The sequence below is a fragment of the Oryctolagus cuniculus genome, chromosome 17 (genome assembly GCF_964237555.1).
Source record: "Oryctolagus cuniculus chromosome 17, mOryCun1.1, whole genome shotgun sequence".
NCBI lineage: Eukaryota > Metazoa > Chordata > Mammalia > Lagomorpha > Leporidae > Oryctolagus > Oryctolagus cuniculus.
Genome location: NC_091448.1, coordinates 17,095,897 through 17,109,845, shown reverse-complemented (window position 1 = coordinate 17,109,845; position 13,949 = coordinate 17,095,897). Strand labels below are relative to the sequence as shown.

The window sequence follows — 13,949 nt, the reverse complement described above, 5'->3', positions numbered from 1 at the left end:
CACGCACACACACATACACACACTCTCTTCTCTCTCTGCCTTTAAAATAAACACATCTTCAAAACAAAACTGAGTACTGGAATGTATCCAGAAACCATCCATTGCTATAGTCATCCAGACTAAAAACGTCAATCTTCGTTGACCATTTCCAAGGTTAACTGTCATTAAGTCCCGCTAAATTTAGCTCTACATCACTTCTTGAATTATGTCTTTTCCTTTTTATGCTATGTTTATCAGTTTCCTATACTACTAAGTCTCCAACATATCCCACTGTAGCCATGAAAGTCCCAACCCTTTTAACCTCTGTCTTCCCATATGTGCTGTGCCTTCTGCCTATACTGACCTCCAACAGTAGGCTACTACCGAAAGAAACTATCAAAATCCTGACCATCCTTCAAGGCTCATTTTTAATATCCTTTCTTTACATTCCTGTCAACCAGCTGTGATCTCTTCCTATTTCATCCTTATCAGCATTTATCTTATATTACTATGTGCCAGGCACTAGGTATTCATCTTTGTCTACACAGTTCCAGTCAAAACTATAAACTCCTCGAGGATACTTATTCACCTCCAACACTCTGTCTTACATACTTGCTCATCCAACAAGTACTTGTTATATGACCACTTTACCACTGTCACAAAAGTCTTCCAACTTTATTTTTTTTGAAAATGCCACATTTCATATCCAAGTGCCTGGGCTGAGTCCCAGCTACACTTCTGATTCCAGCTTCCTGCTAATGCACACCCTGGAAGGCAGCAGGTAATGGCCCAAGTGCTTGAGTCACTGCCACCCATCTAGGAACCCCAGACTGAGTTCCCAGCTCCTAGATGGCCTGAGACTCAGCTCTGCAAGCATTTGGGGAGTGAACCAGTTGATGGGAAATCTCTGACTCTGTGACTTTCAAGTAAATAAATAAATTTTTAAAAGATTTATTTATTTATTTGAAAGGCAGAGCTACGGAGAAGCCGAGGCCGAGGCCAAGAGAGGCCTTCTATCTGATGGTTCATTCCCTAAATGGTCACAATGGCCAGAGCTGTGCCAGTCCAAAGCCAGGAGCTTCTTCTGGGTCTCCCATGCGGGTGCAGGGGCCCAAGGACTAGGACCATTTCCCACTGCTTTCCCAGGCCATAGCAGAGAACTGGATTGGAAGTGGAGCAGTTGGGACTCAAACTGGTGCCCATATGGGATGCCAGCACTGCAGCTGGCTTTACCTGCTATACCACAGGCCCAGCCCCAGTAATTCTTTTTAAAAGATGTATACCCCAAATTCCTGTGACCTTTCTTCAGAAACCTACAATAAGCACTAAGAATAATTTTTACTACCTACCCACTTTCTCAAGTTAAAAAAAAAATGGAGGAGTAAAGGAAAAGAAAAAAAAAACACACAAAAATTCCTATTTCTGCCAATGGATGTCATGTGCAAGTCCAGCAGAAAAGCAAAGAGCATTGCATTAAAGGTGCTCTGCGAATGGAAGGTTACTCAGCTCGGAAGTAAGTTCTGTAAGAACACAATGGAATTATCCCTACCTTTGTATCATACATGAAAAAAACATAATTACTTCGACTATGAAAAACAAATAAACCAAGAAACTAAGGCACTGAAGAATCAAAGCTTTAAGTCCCAAGAAATCTGTTGCTTCATGTTATACCAATTACTTAGAAGACTTCAGCCTCAGCTTCCCCAAATGCAAAGAGCGGTAAGAAAAGCTCCACTGATATTATCTAAAGATACAGACATTTCAAAAGAACATTTCATTCAATTCCCTCACTTGAATTAGAAAAGTAGTCACGTGATTCGTCTGTTGCTAGTTTTGGCAGAAAAGGGTTTAGAGGAGAAGATGAGACTTGGGTCCCTTGGCTAATGTCTCCTCCATCCATACTTCTGCAACAGGAAGAGTAGGAAAACGATAAATTAACTGACTTCGGCAGCATCATCTGTGTATACTGAATAAACTCAAGTAGGAGTTACAATATGTAATATTCCAGACTACCTAAAAAGCAAAACCTATAAACACTAGAAATTCATTCCATCTACGGGCTTCATTAACTCTTAAGTAAAATTCCCCAGGAGAAATACAGCAAAGTCACGGCAGTCAGGACTGTCCAAAATTCAAAGAAGTGTTTTAGTGTCTCAGAACTGAGCATCTCGTTTGTTTTTACTCAACCCTGATCTGGAATACACTTTAGAGGTATTAAGACAAATAAAAACACAGGTTAGAATAAACCAGAAATTAAAGCATAAAAATTTAAACAAACCCCACCAAGAATAAGAAAACAAAATGAAACCACAACTGAGACTTTTAAAAAGATCAACAGGGAAAGGTGTCTGGCATAGCTATTCAGATATTGCTTGGGACATCTGCATCCCACGTTCAAGTGCAGGTTTGAGTCCCAGCTCTTGCACTTCCAAATCAGCTTCCAGCTAATGCACTTCCTGAGAGGCAGCAAACGATGGCTGAAGCGGTCGTGTCCCTGTCATCCACAGGGGAGATCCACATTGAGTTCAAGGCTCCTGGCTACTGCTAGCATTTGGAGAGTGAACCAGCAGATGGCAGATCTATATCTGCCTCTCTGCTTTTCAAATTAAATTAAAATAAATAAAAATAAAAAGGTCCAACAAAAAGACCATTAAGTGTGGCTGTAAACTTCCAAAAGCCAACAGGAAAACAAAAACTCTGGGGCCAGTACTGTGGTGCAGTGAGTTAAGCCAACTGCTGCCTGCAACATCAGTATCCCATGAGCACCAGTTCAAGTCCCAGCTGCTCCACTTCCCATCAAGCTCCCTGGGAAAGCAGTGAAAGATAACCCAAGCATTTGGGTCCCTGCTACTCCTGTGGGAGACCCGGATGGAGTTCAAGGCTCCTGGCCTTAGACTGGCCCGACCTCAGCCATTACTGTCATTTGGGGAGTGAACCGGCAGATGAAGATCCCTCTGTCTTCCACATTCAAATAAATAAATAAATAAATTTTAAACAAACAAAAACTGAAAACGACTGAACATAAATTACAGTATCCAGGTAAAAACAGACTATAAGGCTTAGAAAAAAAATAGAATTACTCTTTTTTTTTTTTTGACAGGCAGAGTGGACAGTGAGAGAGAGAGAGAGAGAGACAGAAAGGTCTTCCTTTGCCGTTGGTTCACCCTCTAATGGCCGCTGCAGCCGGTGCACTGCGGCCAGCGCACCACGCTGATCCGAAGCCAGGAGCCAGGCACTTCCAGTCTCCCACGCGGGTGCAGGGCCCAAGCACTTGGGCCATCCTCCACTGCACCCCTGGGCCACAGCAGAGAGCTGGACTGGAAGAGGAGCGACCAGGACAGAATCCAGCGCCCCGACCAGGATTAGAACCCGGTGTGCTGGCGCCGCAGGTGGAGGATTAGCCAAGTGAGCCATGGCGCCGGCCTAGAATTACTCTTGATTGCACCTTTTTCTCCCTGGGGTTCTCATAAAGATATTTAGGGAAAAGTCTATATGATGTGGTCCAGGTACCTAGAATACTAATCTAAGAATACTAAATGGAAAAATTATTTCAACAGCAAGTACTACTACAGCATAGGTCCAGAATTAGCAAAATGAGGAATGGCTCCCAGAATTCATAACAAAATGGGAGGAAGAAAAAAGAATAAAAACTCTCAGAGGAGAAAGCAGAGGAATATAAAAACCTAAAATGAAGGAAAGCAAACATACGAGCACACACTCAACAGGTATATTACATATATAATATTTTTACTTCTACAACTAAGAATTAAACATTAAGTCATTTATTAAAACAAACAGCTTCCTTAATTTCACAATCAAGGAGATGATCTCCAAATTCTCATGCCTTCACAGTGACATCATTAAACAATGATGTCATCACAACAAATCCAAGATGGTGCAGAATTTTTAAAGCAGTTATACACTCCCACTGTACCAAGACAGAAAGATACATGAAACATCTTAGAAAGATTTATGGTAAATAGTCTCAAACCAAACATGAAATCAGTTGACCAAAAAAATTAACCAAAATGGTGAGAAGATCTTCTCAAACATATTTCATTTAGCAATAATCAATTGAGTCAAGTATAATATAAACATAAAATTTGCCAAAATTCCAACAACATTAAAAAAAATCAACCTTTCTTGCTACTGTGACGATGTCTCAAGGATTGAAAAAAAAAAGGATCAATGTTTTCCTTCTTGGGAGGTAAGAAAAAAGAAAAAAGCCACAATTCTTGGAGAAGAACTTATAATCTCCATAGAATTACCCATCTGTAATTTAATCAATATCAGTTAAGAACGACTGTTCCAACAGTCTCCTGTACCAAATGCTTTCATCATGGCTACCTGGTCTAAATCTAGCATATGAATGAATTCAGGGGGTTGGCGGAAGTGGGAGAAGCTGAAACCGATCAGTTGAGTCAAGCTCCTGAAGAATTAACTAACGTCTCATTCTAGGACTCAACTGTTATCAACGTGGTTATGAGATCTGGAAGGTACTATCACAGCACAAAAAAAGCTTCTCAGCATCCAAAGAACAACCTCCCTTTTTTTTCTTGTGGGTTTTTTTTTTTTCAGTCTCACTGTCTGGCCAACTGCTGCAAGCCTTCAAAACACAGAAATCAATAAACACCTGGATAAATACAGCTTTAGGAATTAATCTAGAAGACTTACTCAACAAGAAGTTTAAAGTAATATATGCTTTGGAGCTGACACTGCCGCACAGTAGGTAAAGCCATCCCTGAGGCACCTGCATTTCATACAGGTGCCAGTTCAAGTCCCAGCTGCTCCACTTCTGATCCAGCCCTCTGCTAATGCACCTGGGAAAGCAGCAGCAGACGGCCCAGATCCTTGGGCCCTTGCACCCACGTGGAGACTAAAAGAACGCTTTTAGCTCCATATCAACCCAGCTTTCGGCACTGCAGCCATCTGGAGGGTGAACCAGCAGATGGAAGATCTCTCCCCCTGTCTCTCCCTCATTTATTTATTTGAAAGGCAGAGTTATACATAATCTTTTTTACAAAAAGCTGCATATGCTTTATTGATAATTTTAATTTAAATACAATTAGAACATTTACCTGACAGTAATTTTAATGTTCAAGTTTCCTTACTTTAACATGATCTGACACATGGAAACTCACTTTTTTAAAGCATTATTCCAATGGCTTAATTGCAAGAAGACTCAACCCCTAACATTTCCCAAAAATGACACCTTGGCTACCCTTTTATTTCACACCCTTCCAAGCACCACATACTTTCAAGGTATCTCAGAACAAAGTGGTGTATAAACAGATTAGTTCTAGAAAATCAAGTCACTAGATTATCCTGTAGACTAAGAAAAGCTCTCTTAGTTATCTTCACTTCATTAGATTGGAACGGTTATGCCAATAACATTACCAAAACTCAGAAATGCTTTCAGTACAATGTATCCTTGAAAACAGTAAACTTGTAATTCTAGATGTTTTTTTAAATACAAAATAAGCACATGCAATTTAAAATGCCACAACTACAAGGTTTGCTATCCTTTAAAAATACAAAATAATATTCACGAAGTTTTTTTAAACAGTGGTTTGGGAAGTATAGTCACTGGGTATGATGTCACAACTACTGGCAAGCTGATTTATGCTAATAATCCACTTAAAGGAAGACAGCAGCGCTACAGAAGAAGCAAACCTCTGAAACATGCCTGCTTTAAATGTGAAGATGGAAGCAGGCTGGAGTAAATTAACAAATGATAATAGTGTGAGATTTACAAGGAAGAAATTCAGCAAAAATTACTCAGACTTTTTTCTCAAAATATATACAAGATACACAGTTATCCAAGTGAATAATATAAACAAAATTGAGAAACCTAGTAATTACTGCTTAAAAGAATAGTTGTCAAAAAGTATAGTTGTCTAAACAAATAAACACTCCAGAAAAAAATGTAATCACCTTTTTACCACAAGCAAGGGAAAATTAACCCTTCTAACATACTCACACATTTCAGCCTTGTCTGGTAATCCAGACTTCGAAGATCTCTACCAAAACTATCCTGCTCCTGTTTGCCAACTTCTTATGTTCTCTCTTATAACACTTCTAAGTAGAACAGATCTATTTACCTTTGAGTATAATTATTTCCTTATGCAAATACACGAATGTAGGATTGGTAAGAAGAATAAGAATGGGGCACCTCTGGCTCTATCACACTAATCTGGAGTACCACCCATGAAGAGGTTAACAATTTCTCCCACCAACAAAGATGGAAAAACCAGGAACAATTTATCCCAGATATGCCAATATATTTAACTCAGCCAACAGAAAACAAAATATGAATCCGATAAAGACAGGCTCTTTTAGGAAGAGAATCAAGTTGTGAAAGTGGACTGTACTGAAAGACAACACAGAAAATACTCCAAAGAATCTTCTGTTTGTCCTTACAACATAAAAAAATCCAAGTGTTATACTGGAGACTGGCTATGCTCTCTGCTCAAAGTTCAATTTTAACCAACTATAAATTCCAGCTGAGTTAATTAGATCAACTAGACATTTGTCTCCACTTACTAGAAATCACAAAATCTGAACAGTCAAGCCATGAACACTTACCAAAATGTCCTACAGTACCAAAAGAAAGCTAATTGTTCACTGTGAAAGAATTGGATCATCAACTTTACAATTGTACAGTTTTACAAGCAGACTACCTTGGTTTTTCTTAATAAGACTTCAAAGGAAATTAAGACCTTTTAGCCTACAACAACCAAACATTACAGAAATACCTTCCATTTTTTCACTAGAAGGTAAAACACACCAGCCTAAGATTAGGAAACAGACAAGTGGAATCTAGGAATCTGTATGCAAAGAATCTCATTCTCTACACAATGAGGATGACTAAATCCTTCTTCCCTGACAACAATCTCAGAGCCATCTTTGCAGACAACACGCACGGATTCTACTCACAGGGGTACATGACGCTGCTCAGGATCTGCTCTCATCAGCTCCTCCTCTTCGATGTCAGACTCCCCTCCGGAACTACTGTCAGTGACATCTGAATCAAAGGCTTGCTCACTGCACCTCAAGTTGGATATGCCACTAGCTGTAAATCTTTCCAATTCTTCCGAAATCGAGTCACTTTTCAGGAAGTTGCTAAGTCCCTCCGAAGTGGTGGTCTCACTGGCAGCTTTTCTCAAGGCAGCTTCAGCTTTTCGAGTCAGCATCAACTGGCTCCTGGGTCTCAAAGAATCCAAGTTTGGCAGTTTGCTCAAAGTCTTCTCTAAAAATCCACCCAGCTGGTGCTGTAAATGCCTCTCCACCTGCTTGGCTTGCACAACCTGTAAGCGTTTCTGTAACCTGCGGGCACGGCTTTCAATATCAGCCTGCCGCCGCAATAAAGCTGTTATCCTCGTGTCAGAATCTAAAGCACTGAAAAGAATGGAAGACAGGGGAGACTTTTTACCCTCTAACTTGACACCTCCCAAGTGAGAGCTGGAGTCTGTACCAGGTGATAATCTACTGCTTCCTTGAAGTGCCGGCTGTTCCATGGAATTGACAGAAGATTTGTTTGCAGTGCTATTATTGCTATATATTGTGGTGTGTTCTGTATCAAGGCTTCTGTGTGGAAGAGTGCAATTGGTCATACCCCCCTTCAAGTCCCCAGATTCAGATCCCTCCACTTCACCCCCCTGAAGAACAGATGAAGTGAGAGCTCGTTTTCCCCCATTGAGGGAAGTGGAATTGTCATGATCAGAATGTGCTGAACTTTTAGTCAATTTCTTAGCCAAACCATTTACAGGTGCTTGTGGCAGAGATGTCTGACCACTTGTATTCATGGTTCTAAGATTTTCTAAGGAAAACTCCAAAACTGGCTGTCTCCCCAACAGCTCAGCCCGGAGTTCATAGGATTGTGATAAGAGAGGATGAGATTTAAGGACTGTCTGCTTGCTGAAGACCCCTTGCAATTTCAAAGACTCCTTTGAGGGAACGGGTGTTACATCGGAGCAGAGATAAGATGCCACCAGTGGTTGCAGCTTTCCCAAGTCTTCCTTGGTAGGATTATTTCGGAAGTCTAGACTGGGATCCTCTGCAGCAATGGCTTTTCTTTTGGTTCCGTTGGCAGCAATGAGGATGTTGGCGTTGCCGTTATTTTCGGCACTGCCAGGGGACAAGGTGGAGGATGGGGGAGCCAGCTTGAACCGGATGTGGTGTGCTTCGGCTGCTGCGTCAGTGAGAGCGGGCGCCATCGCAGCCATTCAGCACACAGAGACAGGAAGTCCAGCCTCTCCCGGTGCCGAGGCCAGCTCCTCGGCCCCTTTCTGCCTCCCCTGAGAACAGACTAGAAGAAAAAGAAAAGGAAGTTAGAAATACAAGCACATTCAAAAACAACACATGTTTCTAATACAAGCTCTACTTGAGGCTATTGTACCAACTATGCTGCTACACAGAAAACATGTTGGAGTCATTCTGGAGACCCAGATCTTTTATCCAGGGGAGGGAGGAGGGTACAATTCCAGCAAAGAGAAAGAATATTCTACCCTTCCTTTAGTCACTTGTGACCATAACCTGAAAGCTGCCCAAATTTTCCATTCTTAAAGAGTTAATCAAGTCAACTCATATGCATTTAAGAGAAAAATTTCTTTGAACTTCTTGACACCGACCGATACATTTAAAGCCAATCTACCGAACCAAACATCCAATAATTAAATTAAAAATTAGTAAGAAAAAGCTATATGACAAATGTCTTATGTCTGCATTTTTCTGGCCACAAGATCCAGTTTTCATTAGCTTCTCACTTCTTTCTAAGTAAAGCTTGTGCCACAGGCTAATTTTACCTCACCTGTAATGCCAATTGGCTTCATCAATTTTATTTTCTTACAGATCACAATGCTCACCAATGTCTTAATTTACTGGCTCCTTCCTCTCTGCCTATGAATTTGCTGAGGTCTCCTCTGTCCTCTCAGTACAGTCCATCTTTCAAATTAATTGCCAACAAGTCTCTTTCCCTTTGCCCCCAAACCTCATTTTTTTCTTTTATTTTTTAAAGATTTTATTTATTTTATTTGACAGAGTTACAGGCAGAGAGAGGGAGAGAAAGACAGAGGTCTTCCTTCTGTTGGTTCACTCTCCAAATGGCCGCAACGGCCGGAACTGCGCTGATCCGAAGCCAGGAGCCAGGTGCTTCTTCCTGGTCTCCCATGCGGGTGCAGGGGCCCAAGGACTTGGGCCATCTTCTACTGCTTTCCCAGGCCACGGCAGAGAGCTGGATTGGAAGAGGAGCAGCTGCGACTAGAACCAGCGCCCATATGGGATGCCGACATTGCAGGCAGAGGATTAACCTACTGTACCATGGTGCCAGCCCCAACCCCAAAACCTCTTGAAACAACAATATGAATAGCTGCCTGTGCACTCTTCATCCTTCGATCATCATGGTTCCATCCCTACTCTTCTGGCAAAGATCACCAGCAGCTTCATTATCAAATCCAAATGATCTCAGTTCCCATTTGACTTCTCTGAAGCCTCAGGCAGTGCTGATCACCTTGAAATTCTCTTTCCCTGTGCCCTTGACAATGCCATCATCCATTCTCATCTTCCAGCCCCCTTAAAGTTTAGTGCTCCTTAAGGTCCTTTCTTCAGCCTTCTCTTTTCTCTCAACTCACTTACTTGGCAATAACCATTATTATGGCGAGGTCCACTAACTCTCAGAAAATCATTTTCTGAGTTGCTCTATCCAACATTCGCAACTCTAATCTTCAAAGCCCCCTGAAACTCAGAGCTCATGCTGTTCTTCTAACACACTCCTCTCAACCTGTTTCATTACCTTGGGTAACAGCATTGCTTTTATTTAGTAACCACGCCAAAAATTTCAATCACTTGCCTCTTTTTCACCTCCCTTGAACAGTTTGGTCTAGGAACAAAGGGAGATCTACATAAAGCTATTCTTTTAAGTATGGTCTCTGGACTTCTGGGAACTCAAAGACCATTTTGAAGGTCCATGAAATCAGATATATTTTCATAGTAAAACTAACATTAGCTGCCTTATTTATTGTGTTTACATTTTTTTTTAATTTGACAGGTAGAGTAATAGACAGTGAGAGAGACAGAGAGAAAGGTCTTCCTTCCATTGGTTCACCCCCCAAATGGCCACCATGGCCGTACTGTGTTTACATTTGCAATGAGTGTTCACAAACAAAAGTGAGCAAAAATGCTGGAAACTTAGTACAAATCAAGGTAGAGGCATCAAACTGTAGTAATTATATTCTCCACTCACTCACAATTTCCATTAATTCAGTTCCACTTAGCTTCAATAAATGAATAAAAGCTATGAATTTTATTAAATTTTGACTTTTAAGTGCATGGCTTTTGTTTTTAATATCCTGTGGGGGGCCAACACTGTGGTGCAGCGGGATAAAGCTTGGCCTGCAGCGCTGGCATCCTATATGGGTGTTGGTTTGAGTCCCGACTACTTCTCTTCCAATCTAGCTCTCTGTTATGGCCTAGGAAAGCAGAAGATGGCCCAAGTGTTTGGGCCCCTGAACCTATGTGGGAGACCTGGAAGAAGCTCCTGGATTCGGATCAGCTCAGCTGTGGCTGTTGCGGTCATTTGGGGAGTGAACCAGCAGATGGAAGACTGCTTCTGTCTCTGGCTCTACCTCTCTGTTTAACTCTTTCAAATAAATTAAAAATAAAAAAAAATATTCTGTGGAAGCAAAGAGAAAACACACACAAAGCACTTTGCTGCATCATGAGGTCTCAAGAAAAAGCCCTGCACAACTGAACTACAATTTTTTCATGGAATACTGCTTTTATAAGCAGGCAGAACGACTGACAGAAAAAATAAGATTGTTCAAACTTGGATAGCTACACATTTTCTGAAAAATGAACAAGTTTACCTGTCACTTCAAGGTTGATGGTTTTGTTGCCGTAATAGAAACTGAGTTTTTAAGCAAAAATCAGAATTTTTTTTTTTTTTTTTGGATAGGCAGAGTGGACAGTGAGAGAGAGAGACAGAGAGAAAGGTCTTCCTTTTGCCGTTGGTTCACCCTCCAATGGCCGCCACGGCCGGCGCGCTTCGGCCGGCGCACTGCGCTGATCCGATGGCAGGAGCCAGGTGCTTCTCCTGGTCTCCCATGGGGTGCAGGGCCCAAGCACCTGGGCCATCCTCCACTGCACTCCCGGGCCATAGCAGAGAGCTGGCCTGGAAGAGGGGCAACCGGGACAGAATCCGGCGCCCCGACTGGGACTAGAACCCGGTGTGCCGGCGCCACAAGGTGGAGGATTAGCCTAGTGAGCCACGGCGCCGGCCAAAAATCAGTATTTATAAAACTTGTATGTACCATCATGACTTTGAACATTTTCCTAATACTTAAAAAAAATCTATTTCTAGGCCAGTGCTGCGACTCAATAAGCTAATCCTCCGTCTGCAGCACCGGCACACCGGGTTCTAGTCCTATTTGGGGCACCGGATTCTGTCCCAGTTGCTCCTCTTCCAGTCCAGCTCTCTGCTGTGGCCCGGGAGGGCAGTGGAGGATGGACCAAGTGCTTGGGCCCTGCACCCGCACGGGAGATCAAGAGGAAGCACCTGGCTCCTGGCTTTGGCTCAGCGCGGTGCGCCAGCCGCAACAGCCACTGGGGGGTGAACCAACGGAAAAAGGAAGACCTTTCTCTCTGTCTCTCTCTCACTGTCCAATCTGCCTGTCAAAAAAAAAAATCTATTTCTAATTATTTAGTGGTGACATTAATGGATGTGGGGTTTTGATACCATGTAATACAATGTGTCAGCACTTGGAAGATCTGCATAACCCTGTGCATGATCAAATGACCAATACATGTTAGAAAATCATTCAGGGGTAAAATCAAGTGCAAGACACACCAACAGTTTCAACATAACAGAGAATGAAAAGCTTAGTGATACAGTTTTAGATTCTACATTACAACTAATCTTTTTTGTTCAGTTTGTGTATAATGTCAAAGGATATACACATTTATTGAAAAGACTATTAAATTTACTTTCTTTTCCAACTCTATTAAAATCTGAAAGGCTGGATTTTCTTTATACACTTGAACTAAAACAACATATCACAGTATCACAAAAAAATGAATGCAGCAGATATGAGAACCCAACTGTTTTTTTTATTAAGTCAGACAATAAAAACAATCAAAACTAAAGAACAATGTCATTCATTGAATTTTTGTTTTGGTTAAAAGCTATTCTTTATAATATGTAATGAGTTTATTTCAAAAATAACTATTTTTCAATTTCTCGAAGTTTCTAATACAACAACTACTGGTAAATTAATACTCACAAAGCTCTTCCTGTTTCAACAATTTTTAAAAGTGAGAAGGGGCCCTGAAGCCCAAAGTTTCCCACTGAACTAAGTAAACCCTCCCTTCTCTCCCCTGCCACAAGACAGCAATCTCCAATCTTTCTAACACTTCTTACTGACATAGTAAGCCCTACACACCAAGACTCTTTACACAGTATGACAGTTCAACTCATTAAAAATGCTTAGTAAATGAGAAAACATTTATACAAACATTATTCAAATACAGATCCTATCTGTGAACATTCTATAAAAGAACTGGATCTTGGAGGCTTACAGAATTTTATTCCTTATGGACTTTATAGCATATGCTGTTCTGTGTGACCTAAAACATTCTGTTCACTTTTCCCACCTTCAATTTTAAATTTAATGCTATTGCTAATTCAGTATATTTATATTTAGACTTACTGATAGGGATCAATGCAAAATAATTGTTCAAAATACTGAGTCCATTTATAAGATGCAAAGCATTTTCCCCATCAACAAAAATCATTAGATCTTTCCTATTAATTCAATTTCCTAGTCTTTCAAATTAACATCAGTACACAGTTGATACTAGCAATGCAAAGAGGCATGTTATCAGTGCCAGATGACTAACACAGCACGTGAAAAGAGTAGCTGCACCCTACTGCCTGAGAGTACTACAGTGTAAGCCTCAGCCACAGCAGGAAGAGCCTCCCTCTGGGAACCCGAAAAGGACAACGTTACACAACTTACACAAATCTTAGGAAACCCAGGAGCACCCAGGGTCATAATTAACATCGCAGAAGGAAATTCTCCAAGGTTATTTTAGAATTATTTAATTCTTTAAAATTTACAACTTAAAAAAAAAAAAAACACACTAACTCAAGTTCCACCTCTTTTCAAACTTTTCTGACCATAACCCTCTGAAATCCCATCTATGAACGCAATATTAATCACATGCATGTCAAAGCAAAAGTTTATTTACTCTCTCCTTGGTCTCAACAGTCCCATAGGATGCACAGCCAGGAACAGTCACTAACAGGGTCCTCAAAAACTTTGTGAAGCCAGGCATGGTGGTTTGTGCCTGTAGTCCCAGCTACTCCGGAGGCTGAGGCTGGAAGATCACTTGAGTCCAGGGGTTTTGGGCTGCCGTGAGCTATGCCAATCTGGTGTCTGCGCTAAGTCTGGCATCAATATGGTGACAGGCCAGGAGCAGGGGACCACCAGGTTGCTTAAGGAGGGGTGAACAGGCCCAAGTCGGAAATAGAGCAGGTCAAAAACTTTGTGAAAAATTGAATTAAAAGGTAACTGTGGGGCTGGCGCTATGGCGCAGCGGGTTAACGCCCTAGCCTGAAGGCCAGCATCCCATGTGGGCGCTGGTTCGTGTCCCAGCTGCTCCTCTTCTGATCCAGCTCTCTGCTATGGCCTGGGAAAGCAGCAGAGGATGGCCCAATTGTCACAACCCCCCCCCCCCCAAATCTAAATCTATTGACCTCTCTTAACTGACTTACAATGCCATACTGAGATTCAACACTACCACCAAAAGCACTCACAGCTAAGGTGAGTACTGACTCAATTGTGCAAATCTGGGGTTCATATCCTGGCTCTACCCCAGTAAATCACTTCCCTTTTCTGTCCCCTCAGTTTCCTCACCCACAGAAAACACAGCCTATCTCACATATTTTTAATTAGCCTAGTACTTGGCACAAACAC

At 41.6% G+C, this 13,949-nt stretch overlaps 1 protein-coding gene across 6 annotated transcripts in view; it reads right to left on the bottom strand.

Moving 5' to 3' along the window:
- KANSL1 (KAT8 regulatory NSL complex subunit 1) overlaps positions 1 to 13,949 on the bottom strand; it is a 182,143-nt gene that overhangs the window by 115,612 nt on the left and 52,582 nt on the right. For all 6 annotated transcript variants that reach the window (XM_017349250.3, XM_070060558.1, XM_002719458.5 and 3 more), the window contains one exon: positions 6,916 to 8,287. In XM_017349250.3, coding sequence (XP_017204739.3) covers positions 6,916 to 8,204 — 1,289 coding nt within the window. In that variant the 5' untranslated portion in view covers positions 8,205 to 8,287. The remainder of the gene's footprint in view (positions 1 to 6,915; positions 8,288 to 13,949) is intronic.